This window comes from Phacochoerus africanus, chromosome 11 (genome assembly GCF_016906955.1).
Source record: "Phacochoerus africanus isolate WHEZ1 chromosome 11, ROS_Pafr_v1, whole genome shotgun sequence".
NCBI lineage: Eukaryota > Metazoa > Chordata > Mammalia > Artiodactyla > Suidae > Phacochoerus > Phacochoerus africanus.
Window position 1 is genome coordinate 53,069,222 of NC_062554.1, and position 12,106 is coordinate 53,081,327.

At 56.8% G+C, this 12,106-nt stretch overlaps 1 protein-coding gene across 2 annotated transcripts in view; it reads right to left on the reverse strand.

The window, feature by feature from the left end:
- KIRREL3 (kirre like nephrin family adhesion molecule 3) overlaps positions 1-12,106 on the reverse strand; it is a 575,068-nt gene that overhangs the window by 15,805 nt on the left and 547,157 nt on the right. For both annotated transcript variants that reach the window (XM_047754084.1, XM_047754083.1), the window contains exons 8-11: positions 11,507-11,612; positions 6,404-6,552; positions 4,950-5,077; positions 3,633-3,759 (exon numbers count right to left, since the gene is read on the reverse strand). In XM_047754084.1, coding sequence (XP_047610040.1) covers positions 3,633-3,759; positions 4,950-5,077; positions 6,404-6,552; positions 11,507-11,612 — 510 coding nt within the window. The remainder of the gene's footprint in view (positions 1-3,632; positions 3,760-4,949; positions 5,078-6,403; positions 6,553-11,506; positions 11,613-12,106) is intronic.

Below are 12,106 nucleotides of genomic sequence, written 5' to 3' on the forward strand. Positions count from 1 at the left end.
TCGGTTATAAACCTTTCCAGGGATCGTGAGTGAGGGCATTTCAGTCAGGACACCCAGAAACATAAATATCTCCAATAGAAGGTGGTGAGGTTAGCATCAGGGAGCCACACAGGCAAAGTGCTAACTGACTTCAGAGGAGAGAGAATAACTACCTGGTTGGTTGGGAAAGCTTTATGACGGAGGCATAAACCTGAGAAGGGAGTGGGGGAGGTGTCAGGGAGGAAGGAATGTAATGTCACCTCCTCTAATTTCACCTCCACCTTGGCCAACTGTTTAATTTCAAGCACTTTCTGGATATATCCAGCAGAGGGCGCGCTTGCCTAACAAACAGGTGGACTGGCAGGACAGGCAACCCTGGCAGGAAGAGAAATAAAAGATGTTCCTCCACCAGGCAGGGAATCACCCTGCATAGAAGGATCGGGCTGGGCACGTTCGTAGCCTTCATCTCACATGCGTCTCAGGAGATCCCTTCATTCATCACCTTGCCTGCCTCCACATACATACCTGGACAGCCCAGGTGGGATCATGACTCCATCGCTAACCCTGACATTATCTTACCCAGTCCAGGCCTGAGTGTCTTATATGGGTCACATTTATGGTTGTCTCTGGGGACACCTAGCTCATTTACTGCATCTGACGGCCTGGAGGGTCCTGCAGGAATCCAGCAGTGCATCCTGTCCAGTTCTGCCTGCTATCTAACCCAAGTCTCTCCTGCATGATGCCCATCTGAGAGTAAGGGGGATGGAGGAGCCACTGGTTCCTGGCTGAGCTGGATGGCTGAAACAAGGGGTGTAGGGGTGGAGACCCTTGTGCGCCCTTCCCAAATCCTGGGGTAAAGTCTGGGGCTTGGATGGCATAAAAAAAAGAAAGAGAGCTAAAGCAAGGGACCTGGAGGACAGGCAGTTTATGCTGGGAACAAAACAAAAATTGCTGCAAACATAATTGCTGTTTATTAGCCACCTTAATTAAAACAGATTTGCATTTCTATGAGTAGCTCTCAGCCAAGGGGAGAAAGGTACTGGGAGGCACTCAGGTGATTCCTATAGAGTCCAGGCTGGGAAATGGCTTGGATCTGGGTGAGGCCCGCTGTGGGGGACCCTCTTGATAAGGGCTTCCACCCTCAGGGGGCTTTTGGAGTTCCTCTCTCAGATACTTTAGCTCCATGAAGGCTTTGGCCAAAAGGCAGGAAGGCTTGAGGTTTTAGGAACTTGGATGGTGCTTTGTTTGCTCCTGGGCTGAAAGTGATGAGACTGTAAAACCTTTTCTCCTTCACATCCTAGGAGCTAGGATTTCCCTGGAGGGGGTGGGGATGGAGCTGTTCTCTGCTGTTCTAAAAGTGAGCTGGCAAATGCATACACATTTAAGGGCTTCTCAAAAGCAGGCAGAAATCTGGGTAAGGGTAGATCGGGGTTGGGAGAGTCAGAGTGTATAGTACTATGGTCCATCTTCCTCTTCCTGCAGATCCCAGATTTGAAGGAAATCAGTTGAGATCTGTGCCAGTTTATTCCCCAAAGGGTGATGGCCAGCAGTCCTCCCCCCTCCCTGGCCCCCTTGATTGGGAGGCATCTTGATGAGAACCCCATCTCATTCTGGATCCATTCATTTGGTCGAACCCCTCAGCCTAGTCCAGGCCCTGCTCAAAGGGTTTCGCCATCCCTCCCTGTGTTCTCCAGAGGCAGGTACAGGCAGGTCCCTTCCCAAGTCCACGCCAGTTTAGGGCTGGCAGGCTCCTCTCTGTGGGCCACTTAATCCATCCCCCTGCCTCGGGGCGCGATGACCCTCCCTCAGCAGAAACAAGCAAATGGCCTTCTTGCTTTACTCCAATCTCTGGGGTGTTTTTCTTCCTGGCAGCCTAGGGGAGCTTGGGCCCAAAGGATTGGAGGCAGAGGAGGGGGTTGCAAAGATGGAGGCTGGAGGGTGTAGATTAAACCCCGGAGAGACACTGGGGCCCCAGCTAGGGGGGACCCACCCAAGAGGAATATTCCTCTGAGGTGTATGTTCCCTCCTCAAGAAATCACTTTGAATCTCTGTTGGGAGAGGCTTGAAAGTCTAAAGTGACAAAGGGAATGTTGGTCCCTCCTTTATTCATAGTGTTTCTCCTAGAAACCAGGATGCTCGTTTAAGCTTCAGCTTGGGAACCCTGGGGGCCACGTGTGAGTCTGAGGGTCCCCAGCCTGGCTGGTCACAGGGCCATCAGACCGGAGCTGGCTGCAGTCACGGGCCAGCGCGACTCCCAGAGCTCTTCCAGAGAGGGCACTGGGGGAGCAGCTGATTTCACCAGGGCCTGGCGCCTGAGCGAGTGTCAGACACTGGAGCGGCAGGAAAAGGCTGCAGCCTGTGTTGCCATGGATATACGGAGGCGCGATCAGATGCTGTTATTTTTAGCCCTGCAGTGCCAATTTATTGGTGGCATCCTGGGGACACAGAGGGAAGGCAGGAAGGCTCCCGAGTCAGGGTTCTGCTGAGGACAGATGGCTCTGGGGTCCAGGTAGAATCATCCTCCCTCTGGGGCTGCCAGGGCTCTTGGGGAAGGGGGAGGAAGGAAAGAGAGGGAGGGGGCTGGTAATGGGGACAGCAGAGGGGGGGGTGGCTGAGGAAGGACCAAGAGGATTTCAGTCTCTAGCAAAGGGGAGACTAGATGAGGCTGTTAGTGGGCAGCTTTTTGGGTCAAGATGAAACCACCTGGGCTGATTTCCGGATCTCTGCGGAGCCACTTACTAGGGCCTTGGTCTAGGCGGGGATGCAGAGCCCCTGCAGACACGGGTCTGTGCCTCGGTTCCTGCTGGGGCTCAGGGGCTCTGGGCTCGACTGGAGATAGGCTACGTGGGAGCAGGGGGCCTGCAAGGAAGCTGAACACCCAGAGGAGGGGGACGTTTGAAATACAGAGGGAGATGCCTTAGCCTTCTCACCCTCTCAGGCCAGCAGCGTTGGTGGCCAGGGTGGCCCAGGCACACGTCTTGGCAGGGACATCGAATTTCCATCCTGGTGCCACAGCCTTCTGGAGTCTCACCTGAGCTAGGTCCCAGCCTCTCTGTGACCTGCATCCCATCATCCAGGCCGTGTCCCCTGAGTGTCTCAAGGGACAGTTATCAGGTGACTCACACTGTGTTCTTGAAGAGAGATGGAAACACCCTCCTGCAGGAATGATCTTATTATATATAATAAGTCACATTCCCTGCCTTCAAGAGACTCCCGAACTTGGTCTCATGGGGATGGTGGCAGGTCTTCCTGGCCAAGCATCTCTAATGCACTGGGAAATGACAGACCAGGAATTGCAGAGATGTCCCCTAAAATTCCCACCAGAGCCAAGGCCAAGGTCAAAGGGTGGTTATGGGATCTATGGCTGCTGCCCAGTGATCCTCTGACCCTTTTTTTCCTGGCCAGGACAAAGCTCATCAGCCATCGCTTTTAGGCTGAGACCCCTTAGAAGGAGCACAGAGGGTGGGGGGGGGGTGACCAGAAAACCACCCAGGCTCTGCCTCCCCTCAGGCTGGATTCCGACACAGACTTGAAGATGTGGGTGTGATCGCTATAGACCCACAGGGCCCAGAACCAACGTCGGCCCTTTGGGGACAATGCCTGGGACACTCTGGGCCCCTTCCCACTCCCCCCCTTGGTAAGTGGGGTCTTACCATTGACAGTCAGGGTCACTTCTCGCTCCCCAGCCCCCACGCGGGGCACCACGGCTCGGCACACATACTTCCCCGCGTCCTCTTGGCGGACGGTTTTGAGAGTCAAAGTCTTCTCATTGCTCAGGACCTGGGAGAGGCAGGGAGGGTCAGGCACCAGGAGTAGGGCCAGTTTTCTGTCTCAGAACAGCTGAGAGGCAGGCAGGGTCTCCAGCATCTCAGTGACAACCAGGGCTGGGGCGGGGGGCAGAATGTTTTATTGCACAGGGTGCCCGGTGCGCTGTCGGGGGGGGGGGAGCCTACAGCACAGGGGACCCCGTGTAGGTGGAGATGCTCTGTCCCATGGCTGTGCTGAGGGGTGGCTGTTCAGGGGAGGGGTGCCTTTGGGTGGAGGAGGGGGTCTCCCTGGCTGGGACCCCCAGACTTTCTCATTCAGGGGGGCTGCCAACCAGCCTGTATCAGGCTGGTCATGGGTGAGGCTGTCCTATGATGGAGCTTCTTTGAAGGTCGCGGACCTGTCTTTCCGGAGTCATTTGCTGTGTCCCTTGGGGATGAGGTTTGGGGTGATGAGGAGGAAACGAGCTTTAGCTGCTCCCAGTTGGAATCCTCACTTGTGTTGGTTTGGGTGTTAACTATCCTCTCTGATGCTCCGTCCTTATCCCCATAATGGGGCAGTGAGGCTCAGAGGTTAGCGTGGTATAAAGAGGAACATGGGAAGAGAGCAAAGCTCCCCAAAGTTGAAGGGTTATGACTATTGGGGCGAAGTGACTTGTCACCCCCAGTGTCTTGGGGATCATCTGCTTTTCTTCTTTTTTTTTTTTTTTGGTCTTTTTGTCTCTTAGGGCCGCACCCATGGCATATGGAAGTTCCCAGGGTAGGGGTTGAGTCAGAGCTACAGCTGCCAGCCTACGCCACAGCCACAGCAACACCAGATCTGAGCCGCGTCTGCAACCTACACCACAGCTCATGGCAACACCAGATCCTTAACCCACTCAGTGAGGCCAGGGATGGAACCCCAGTCCTCACGGATGCTAGTTGGGTTCATTTCCACTGCGCACGATGTGAACTCCCTTGCCTACTTTTCTTCTGAGGTTCACAGTAGGACAAAACTGCCCTGACTCGATGTGTTTAGGGCTGAGGGCTGTACATGCGGTACTTGGGGTTCCCTCTCCTCTTTCTGGGGCCTTTCTTCCTTCAGTTTACAATGGAGGCTGACACCCCCAACCCAAGAAGGAGAGGGGCCCTGGGAGGCAGTTTCCTCCTGACCTGAGGTCCCCCTACCCTTGCCAGGGCTGTCCAGAGTCTGAGCTGCAGACTTACCACGCCGGAGCCCCGCTTCATCCAGACGATGGTCAGGGATGGGTTGCCTGTCCAGGCACAGCTGAAGACAGCATCAGAGCCCAGATCCACGAGCAGCGATTGGGGCTCTGTGGTCATCCTGGGCCCGACTGGAGGGGAGGGAGGAGGAAATAGGGCTCTGGGGACCCTCCTTGCTACCGACTCCCTTCCCCCATCCCTTCCTGCCATCCACGGCAGCCTCCTCCCACATCAGTCCTCTGCCTGCCTGGGCCTGGGTCTGGGAGTGGGACTGGGAATTAAGCAGGAGGCCCCTCTCGCCACCGTGGCCTCCCTCGGACGTATCACGTGTGTAGGGAGCACCAGCCACAGATAAAGGTGCTCTGGTCCCATCTGTGCCTGGAGATGCCACCAGGGTTCTCCCATCCCCCTCCCTCTGTCCTGGTCCCAGGAAGCCCTCCAAAGGCCCAGTGTGTGGGCGGCAAAGCCTTTCTTTTATCCCAGAAACCCTGGGTCTTAGACTCTGTGCATCTGCCTTTAGGTCAATTGCCCACCTCCTGCAGGCCTTGGTTTGGTGATCTGGAGCCAAGTTCTCCATGCACCTGGCTCAGCTTCCTGGGCCCTCCCGGGGCCACCATGGGGCTGAGATAAGGAATGGGGGAGGCCAGGCCTCCTGCGAGGGGTTCCCCTTCACCCCTCAAATTATCCTCTATCCCAGTCCCACCTCTTCAACCCACCCGAGTAGGTGGCTTCTGGTTTCCCACGCCCCTGCTAAGTTAGTGGAGGTCCCCCTGTGCCAGCCCTGATCGGTGCCTCCTGCTGATTGAGCCTGGGTCCCCAGAGTGGGGTTTCAGGTGTGGTGAAGGGTGGGCAGATAGCGGCTTTCAGGGAACAGAAGGGGGACATCAGGGCCAGGGGACCCAGGTTAGTCCCTTGGTGCAAAAGGGGCATCACAGCGCTTGCTCTTGAGGCCGTCGGGGGCGAGGGGGAGCAGGTATAAAGTCTGTAGAAGCGTTTCGGAATCTGTTAAGGGCAGTGGACGGCAGCCAGCGGCCATTTGATAACAAGTGAACACAGCCAACGGCTGTCTGCTACCCAACGAACACAGGCAGTGGCCGTCAGTGGTGGGCTGGCTTGCCATGGGGCCCTGCCAGGCTGCCGCAGGGGGAGGAGTGGACCTGTCCAAGAGCCCATGATGGGAGGCAGACCCCGTCTCAGTTCTCCTCCTGCCACTTACTCACTGTGAGACCTCAGGCCTCCGTCCCTTCAACTGGGCAGTGGGAATAAGAATTCCAGCCTCCCGGGGGGATGAGGAGGGTCAGGATAAACTTGAAACAGCTCCCAGGGATGTTTTCAGTGACACGCATGGCATTAGGGCTTTGTGAGGCATCTTGTGTCGTAGGCCATGAGCCCACGATGGTGGCTCCCGCTCAGAGCCCGCTCGCCCTGGGGAGGCCCCTGGACAGCAGCGCACTCACAGTAGACGTCCACCGTGCGGCTGATGTTGGTGCTGCCCAGGGCGTTGGTCACCTCGCAGGAGACGGGCTCTGAGAAGTACGTGTAGTCCACGGTGGTCCGGTACACCTCGCCGGACGCCTCCTTGATGATCTGGCCCCGCTTGGCCCACCTGCAACACAGGCCCTGGGCTGGTGTGGACCATCAGCGGCAAGGGCGTCCCTCCCACCCACGGACTTCTCTCTGGTCGTGGGCTGCGTCCATCCCAAAGGAAAACTGGGCCTGGCGAGGGGCGATGTGGCAGCTCCCTGCACAGGGGTCCCGTCGGGGAAGGCTCCACAGAGGGGCTACTTCTTGAGCTAGGGGAGGGGTCGGTGGTGGAGGCGGTGGGCTCTGGTCCATGGGTCACCAGACGGTCAGCGGGATTTGATGAGCGGGTTCTTCTGGAGGGAGGTGGGTTGACTTTTCAGTGGGTGGGGAGATGGATGGTCCACCTGTCAGCTCCCAGACAGCTTGGCCGTCCTGTCCTGAGCTCTCGTGGGGGCCCTGTCCTCAACCACATTGGAAAGGAAGGAGGCCAAGTCTGTGACTGAAGAGGCCAAGGTCTAATGGTGTGTGCCCATCCACACTCCAACTCCTGCACACACATGCACCCATGCGTGTGCACACACAGGACTCAGGAAGCTTGATTTCCAGATAAGGTGAGAAGCTGATGGACAGGGGTCAACAGTGGTCCTGACTCTCTCCCACTTGGCCAGCTCTCTCAGCTCCCCAGTCCTGCCTCTTGTCCCCCGGGGCGCGGGGTTGGGGGGGTCTTCTCATCCTGCCTGCTCTCCCTGAAAGCCCCTTTCAGCCTCCCTCCCAGGCTCTTTCTCCTGCCCAGCCTCCATCTCCCACCCTGGCTCCATCAGCTGGTTTTCTGGAGGCTGGGGTTGGGGGTGGGGGGGTCAGCTGTGGGCAGACAGCTGAGCTGACTTCTTTCATGGGCCAATCAATTAGTGTCCTAGGCCTGGCCCTGGGGCGGTGATCCCTGCATTGGGCTGGTGGCCAGGCAGCCTATTGTCTGTGGTCCATGCACCCCAGGGGTGCAGTGCCTGCATGTGTGAGGCTGGGGCTTTCCTTACAGATGTCGGGGGGGGGGCCGAGTTCACAGCCTCCCCTGGTTTAATCCTATTGTGGATACAACTTGTTAAAAATCACACAACTTCCCACCAGGCTCTTCCTACTGCAGTTGAGGCCTCTTTTGGGGTGCACATCTCTAGCAGAGCTGGGGAGGTTCCTTGGCCCTACAATTGTCACCCCCAGACCATGGCTCCCTGAGGCTTCCTTCTCAGAGCCTTTCCTGGTGCCGCAGAGGCCCACCTCCTGCCCGTCTGCCACCTGCTTCTGCTCAGCCCGCCTATCCTGCCGAGAGACGGCCTCCCACAGAACACAAGGCTGCCCCATGCCATTATTATTGTGAATTAATATTGGGTGGTTATTAAGAAGACGATTAATAATAACAATTATAGTTTAACAACAGAGCAAACCATCGCTCCCCCAGAGCTGAAGGAGCTTCCCAACAAACCATTATGAGTTATTCATGAATTGTTTCAATCACCAACTTTAATTTAATGGCCAGACTTAATAGTCAGGCACAACTTCTGCCCGAGGCGGATGAGTTCGGGACCAGATACACAGCTGGGGATCAGGGTCCCTGCCCTCCTCCGTCCACCCTGCTGCAGTGAGGGCTCAGGAGGTGGGACACTGCGGGGTGGGTACCAGGCAGCTGGCTGGGCTGGGAGGAGGCTGGACGAGCTCCTCTTGCCTGCCTGGGCCACTGCTCGTGTCTGTCCAGAGCCCCAGAGGCTGGGGCTGGGGTGATCTTGGCCTCAGCGAGCGGGCCCGGATGGGCGGTCCTCTTCCATTACTGGGGGTCCCTGGAGAACAGAAGGCTTTCTCCCCACTCATCTGGGGCCCCTAAGAAGGGTGAACGCTCCACCAGTGGGGCTCCGAGGAACCTAGCACTGCTGGGGCTCCCTCAGGCCTGGAACCCAGCACCTCAGGTCACATGGGTGTCCTCTTGCTAGGCCCGCCACCCCTCTCAAAGCCAAAGAAGGGAGACATAAGAAGAGGCCGAGTGGCCATGGGAGAGGAGACTTCCTGAGTGCGGCCCACGGAGCAGTGGCTGCTCTCAGCTCCCCAGGCCCGTGCCCAGCTTAGAGGTGGAGGGAGAAGGGGGGAATTGTGAATGTCTTCTCCCAGGGTAACAGGAGGCCAGCTAGGGGGCTGAGCCGTTGGGGGACACCCCATGAATCCCCTGCTCACGTCTCACACAGCCAGTCTTTTTCTCCCCATCTTTCTTCCCCTCCCTCATCAAAAAAGTCCCTTACGGGGATCCCTTCTAGAAGCTCAAACCACTCCCTGAAGCAGCTGGCCACAAGATCCAGGGTGAGCCAGGGAGCAAGTCCCACTCCTTCCCAGCCCTCTCTCCCATCTTTCTCTTCTGTTTTGCAGCTTCCGTTCCTCCTCCTCTTCTCTCCTCCTATCCCCTCCCCCTCCTACTGCCCATCTACCCCCCGGCTACCACTGCTGCTGTCACCGCCTCTCCCAGCCCCTCAGAACAGGAGGCAGATTAAACCTTTCCCAATCAATGTCTAATTTGGCCTGAGCAAATGTAAGAGGATTAATTATTTATATCTCAGAATCGGGAGGCTGGCATGTCGCAGCCCACAGGCTGTCCACAGTAGCCCACCCTTCATACTGGGAGGCAGGCCCTGCCCTGTTCCCTGCCAGATGGGGGACAGGGGCCCCTGAGGGCTTCAGAGGGGAGCAGAGAGGCAGGTGAAGATGCACTCAGGTGTGCGTGGGGCCTGTTCTGCTCGCCCCGGGCTCCTGGTCCAGTGGGGCCACCAAAGTGACTGCTGGGTCAGCTGGATGGGCTTCCATGCCCACCTGGGGCCTCTGGCTGGGTACTGGGGTACAGAAAGGCATGCCTCTAATTTCCAGGATCATGGCTTTTATGCAGAACGGGGAGGAAGCAATCAACACCAATGGACATTCAGAGATCCCTGTAGTCTTGTCGAAGTCAGTTGGGAGAAATCGGTGGACTCAGGTGATGAGATGTGGTTAAGGCGTCTCCTCTTGGATCCCAACACTACCTCTAGAAGGACCATCTGCCTGTGGGCTGAGCCCTCCCTGAGGCCAAGGGTCTGAGCTGGTGGGGATGGGCTCTGGCCACAGTGCCTCCAACCCCTTCCTCCCCGGGTCACCCCAGCTCGCCCACATTTTCCTAGAGGCCAGGACTCCCCCAAAGCCTCTGGAGTCCTGGAGGAGGCCTGATCTGCTCCAAAGCATTTGTGGGGTCTTTGCGAATTAGAAAGCCAGCAGGGACACTGACAAGTTAGAACAAGTACGCATCTGCAGGGGCCCCGGCTCCTGGTTCCTCCTCTGTGTGTGAGGGGCTGACGGGGACTCTGAGCTGCAGGGAAGGAGGCGGGTGGAGGGAAACCACAGGGTCCCCAGAGCCTGGGGAGACCTGTGTGTCCTGTGCTTGCTTGTTGGCTTCTTAACTCTTTAGTTTGGAAACTTGGTAGTTATAGGAAAGTCACAAGAATGGTCCAATGGGAATGCCACGTTCCCTTTAACCTAGATTCCCCAGTTGTTAACATTTTGCCACATTTGCCTTTTGATGATCTCTCCATACGTAGATTAACACCTTATCATTGTCACGATGGAGGGTGAATGAGGGGGTGTCTGCTTGGGGGGTCAGTGGGAGAGAAGGGCAGCCCAGGGAAACTGGCATGAGAGATCTTTTCTGGCCACATGGTGAGTTTAGGGATTGGAAGCAGAGAGCAGACGGCAGGGAGAAGCCGACCTGCCGCCAGAGTCTGGGCTTCGCAGGTGCAGGATGGAAGCCCAGAGAAAGAGAGGCTCTTTGGGTGTTTCTTTCTGCCTCTTTGTCACTTCGTCACCCTGCTAAACCAGACCTGTCCTCTGGACCTTCGGAGCAGCCTGGAAGTCACCTGATCTTTCTCTGGCTTTTAGCCTGGTGAATGGTTAAATCGACAGGACAGATGGGTTTTTCATCCTATTTAAAAATATCCTCGAGGATAAAGACGATGCCTTTCTTGGGTTTCTGGGTCCAACGAGGTATAATTATCTGCACAGCAGGGAGCACTGTCTTATGTCCAACCTGATTCTCTGTCTGCCTCTCTGGCCCATTTCCTCGCGTTCTGCCCTCTGGGCTGCCCTGTGTCTTGTCGTCCCTGGCCTCCACTCCCATCCGCCCACGTTTCCTAGTCTGGGACTATTATCATCCTTGGCACTGGCTGATGCTGTGGTTTAATAAACCCATCTCGATGGTGGAGGCGACAGTGGGCTGAGGGGAAGGGCCAGGCAGAGTGAGGGCCATGGCAGGTGGCACAGGGCCCCTCAGGGAAGTAAGGGTCTGAGTCTGCCCTTTGAGCGCCTCGGTCCCTGAAAATCTTGTGTGATGGTGGTGCCTGGGCAGGATGGTGCCCAGAGGGGCAGCTCTGTGTGTTGATGGAGTGGGCAAGCCCATGTTCTGGTGCACCTAGTGCCTGCCACACACTTGCTCCATGCTCACAGCCATGAGAGGCTAAACTGCAGCTCCTGCCTTTAAGTTCGGTCCACAGGGAAAGACAAGCGTGTAAATACAGTGATGGTCTATCAGTGCTGTGAGCAAGAGCTGCACAGGGGCCTTGGGTGTGAATGAGCCGGGGAACCTGTCGGTCAGGGCTGGTTGTCCTGGAAATCCTACCCCGCCAGGTGAGCAGCTGGTGAACACAGGACTAGAATCCAGATGCTGATCATACTGGTTCTCCTAGTCCTTTTAACTTTTTTTTTTTTTCCCTAGAGCCTTTTTTGTTCTTTACAGAAATAGGGGATAAATAAGCCACGCAAACCGAAGGAATGGTATCTTCTGCCTCAGAGGAAGGGAGTGCACGTTAATGAAGGAAAGGAGAATCTGCCTGCCCAGGGGTGGGCGCTGTGCCGGGAAGGTTCTGGACGCTAACAGTGAACCAAGCCCTGCGCTGGACGCCCAGGACCACAGAGCACACTCACGTGACAGTCTGGGGTGGGAGGGGTCCGGGGGCCAGGCCGTGACTCACAGGGGCTCTTACCTGTACTGTGTGACAGCGGGGTTGGCCTTTGCAGAGCAGTGAAACGTGACGACGTTGTCCTCCAGCACCGGCTGTGGCTCCACCGACAGGTTGACAAGCGGGGGGTCTGCAGACAGAAGAGAAGACCTTGCAGAGTGGGGGGATGTGTGCACGGCTGGGGGGAACGAGTCTCCGGGGTGACTGCCCGGGACCCTCAGAGCAGCCACTCCCCTGGTAGTCCCCTGAAAGTTGGGGGCCTCAGCAGGGGGCTGGACATGCCCCATTCAGGCAGTCCTGGGGGTGGGGTCAGGGCTCCTGCTGTAAACTCGAGGCCCTGCTATCTGGGCCCCGGAGCTGCCCACCTTCCAGCTTTAGGAAGAACAAAACAGTTCAGAAAGGCGAGGTGGGAAGAGAGGGTGTGGGGGCGTGAGGGGGACGTGGACACTAAGCCCCATTTAAATACAAGCGTTCTGTCTTTGAAATGTCTGTTTCATGTAAAAGTTCTGGTGCATCTGGTGCATTTACAGCCTTTCATCAGCCTAATCATCTCTGCTGAGTCCTGACTGGTGTCACCCAGCCCTCAGCTCCCCAGGCTGGGCTCGTCTCTTTCACTCAGCATGA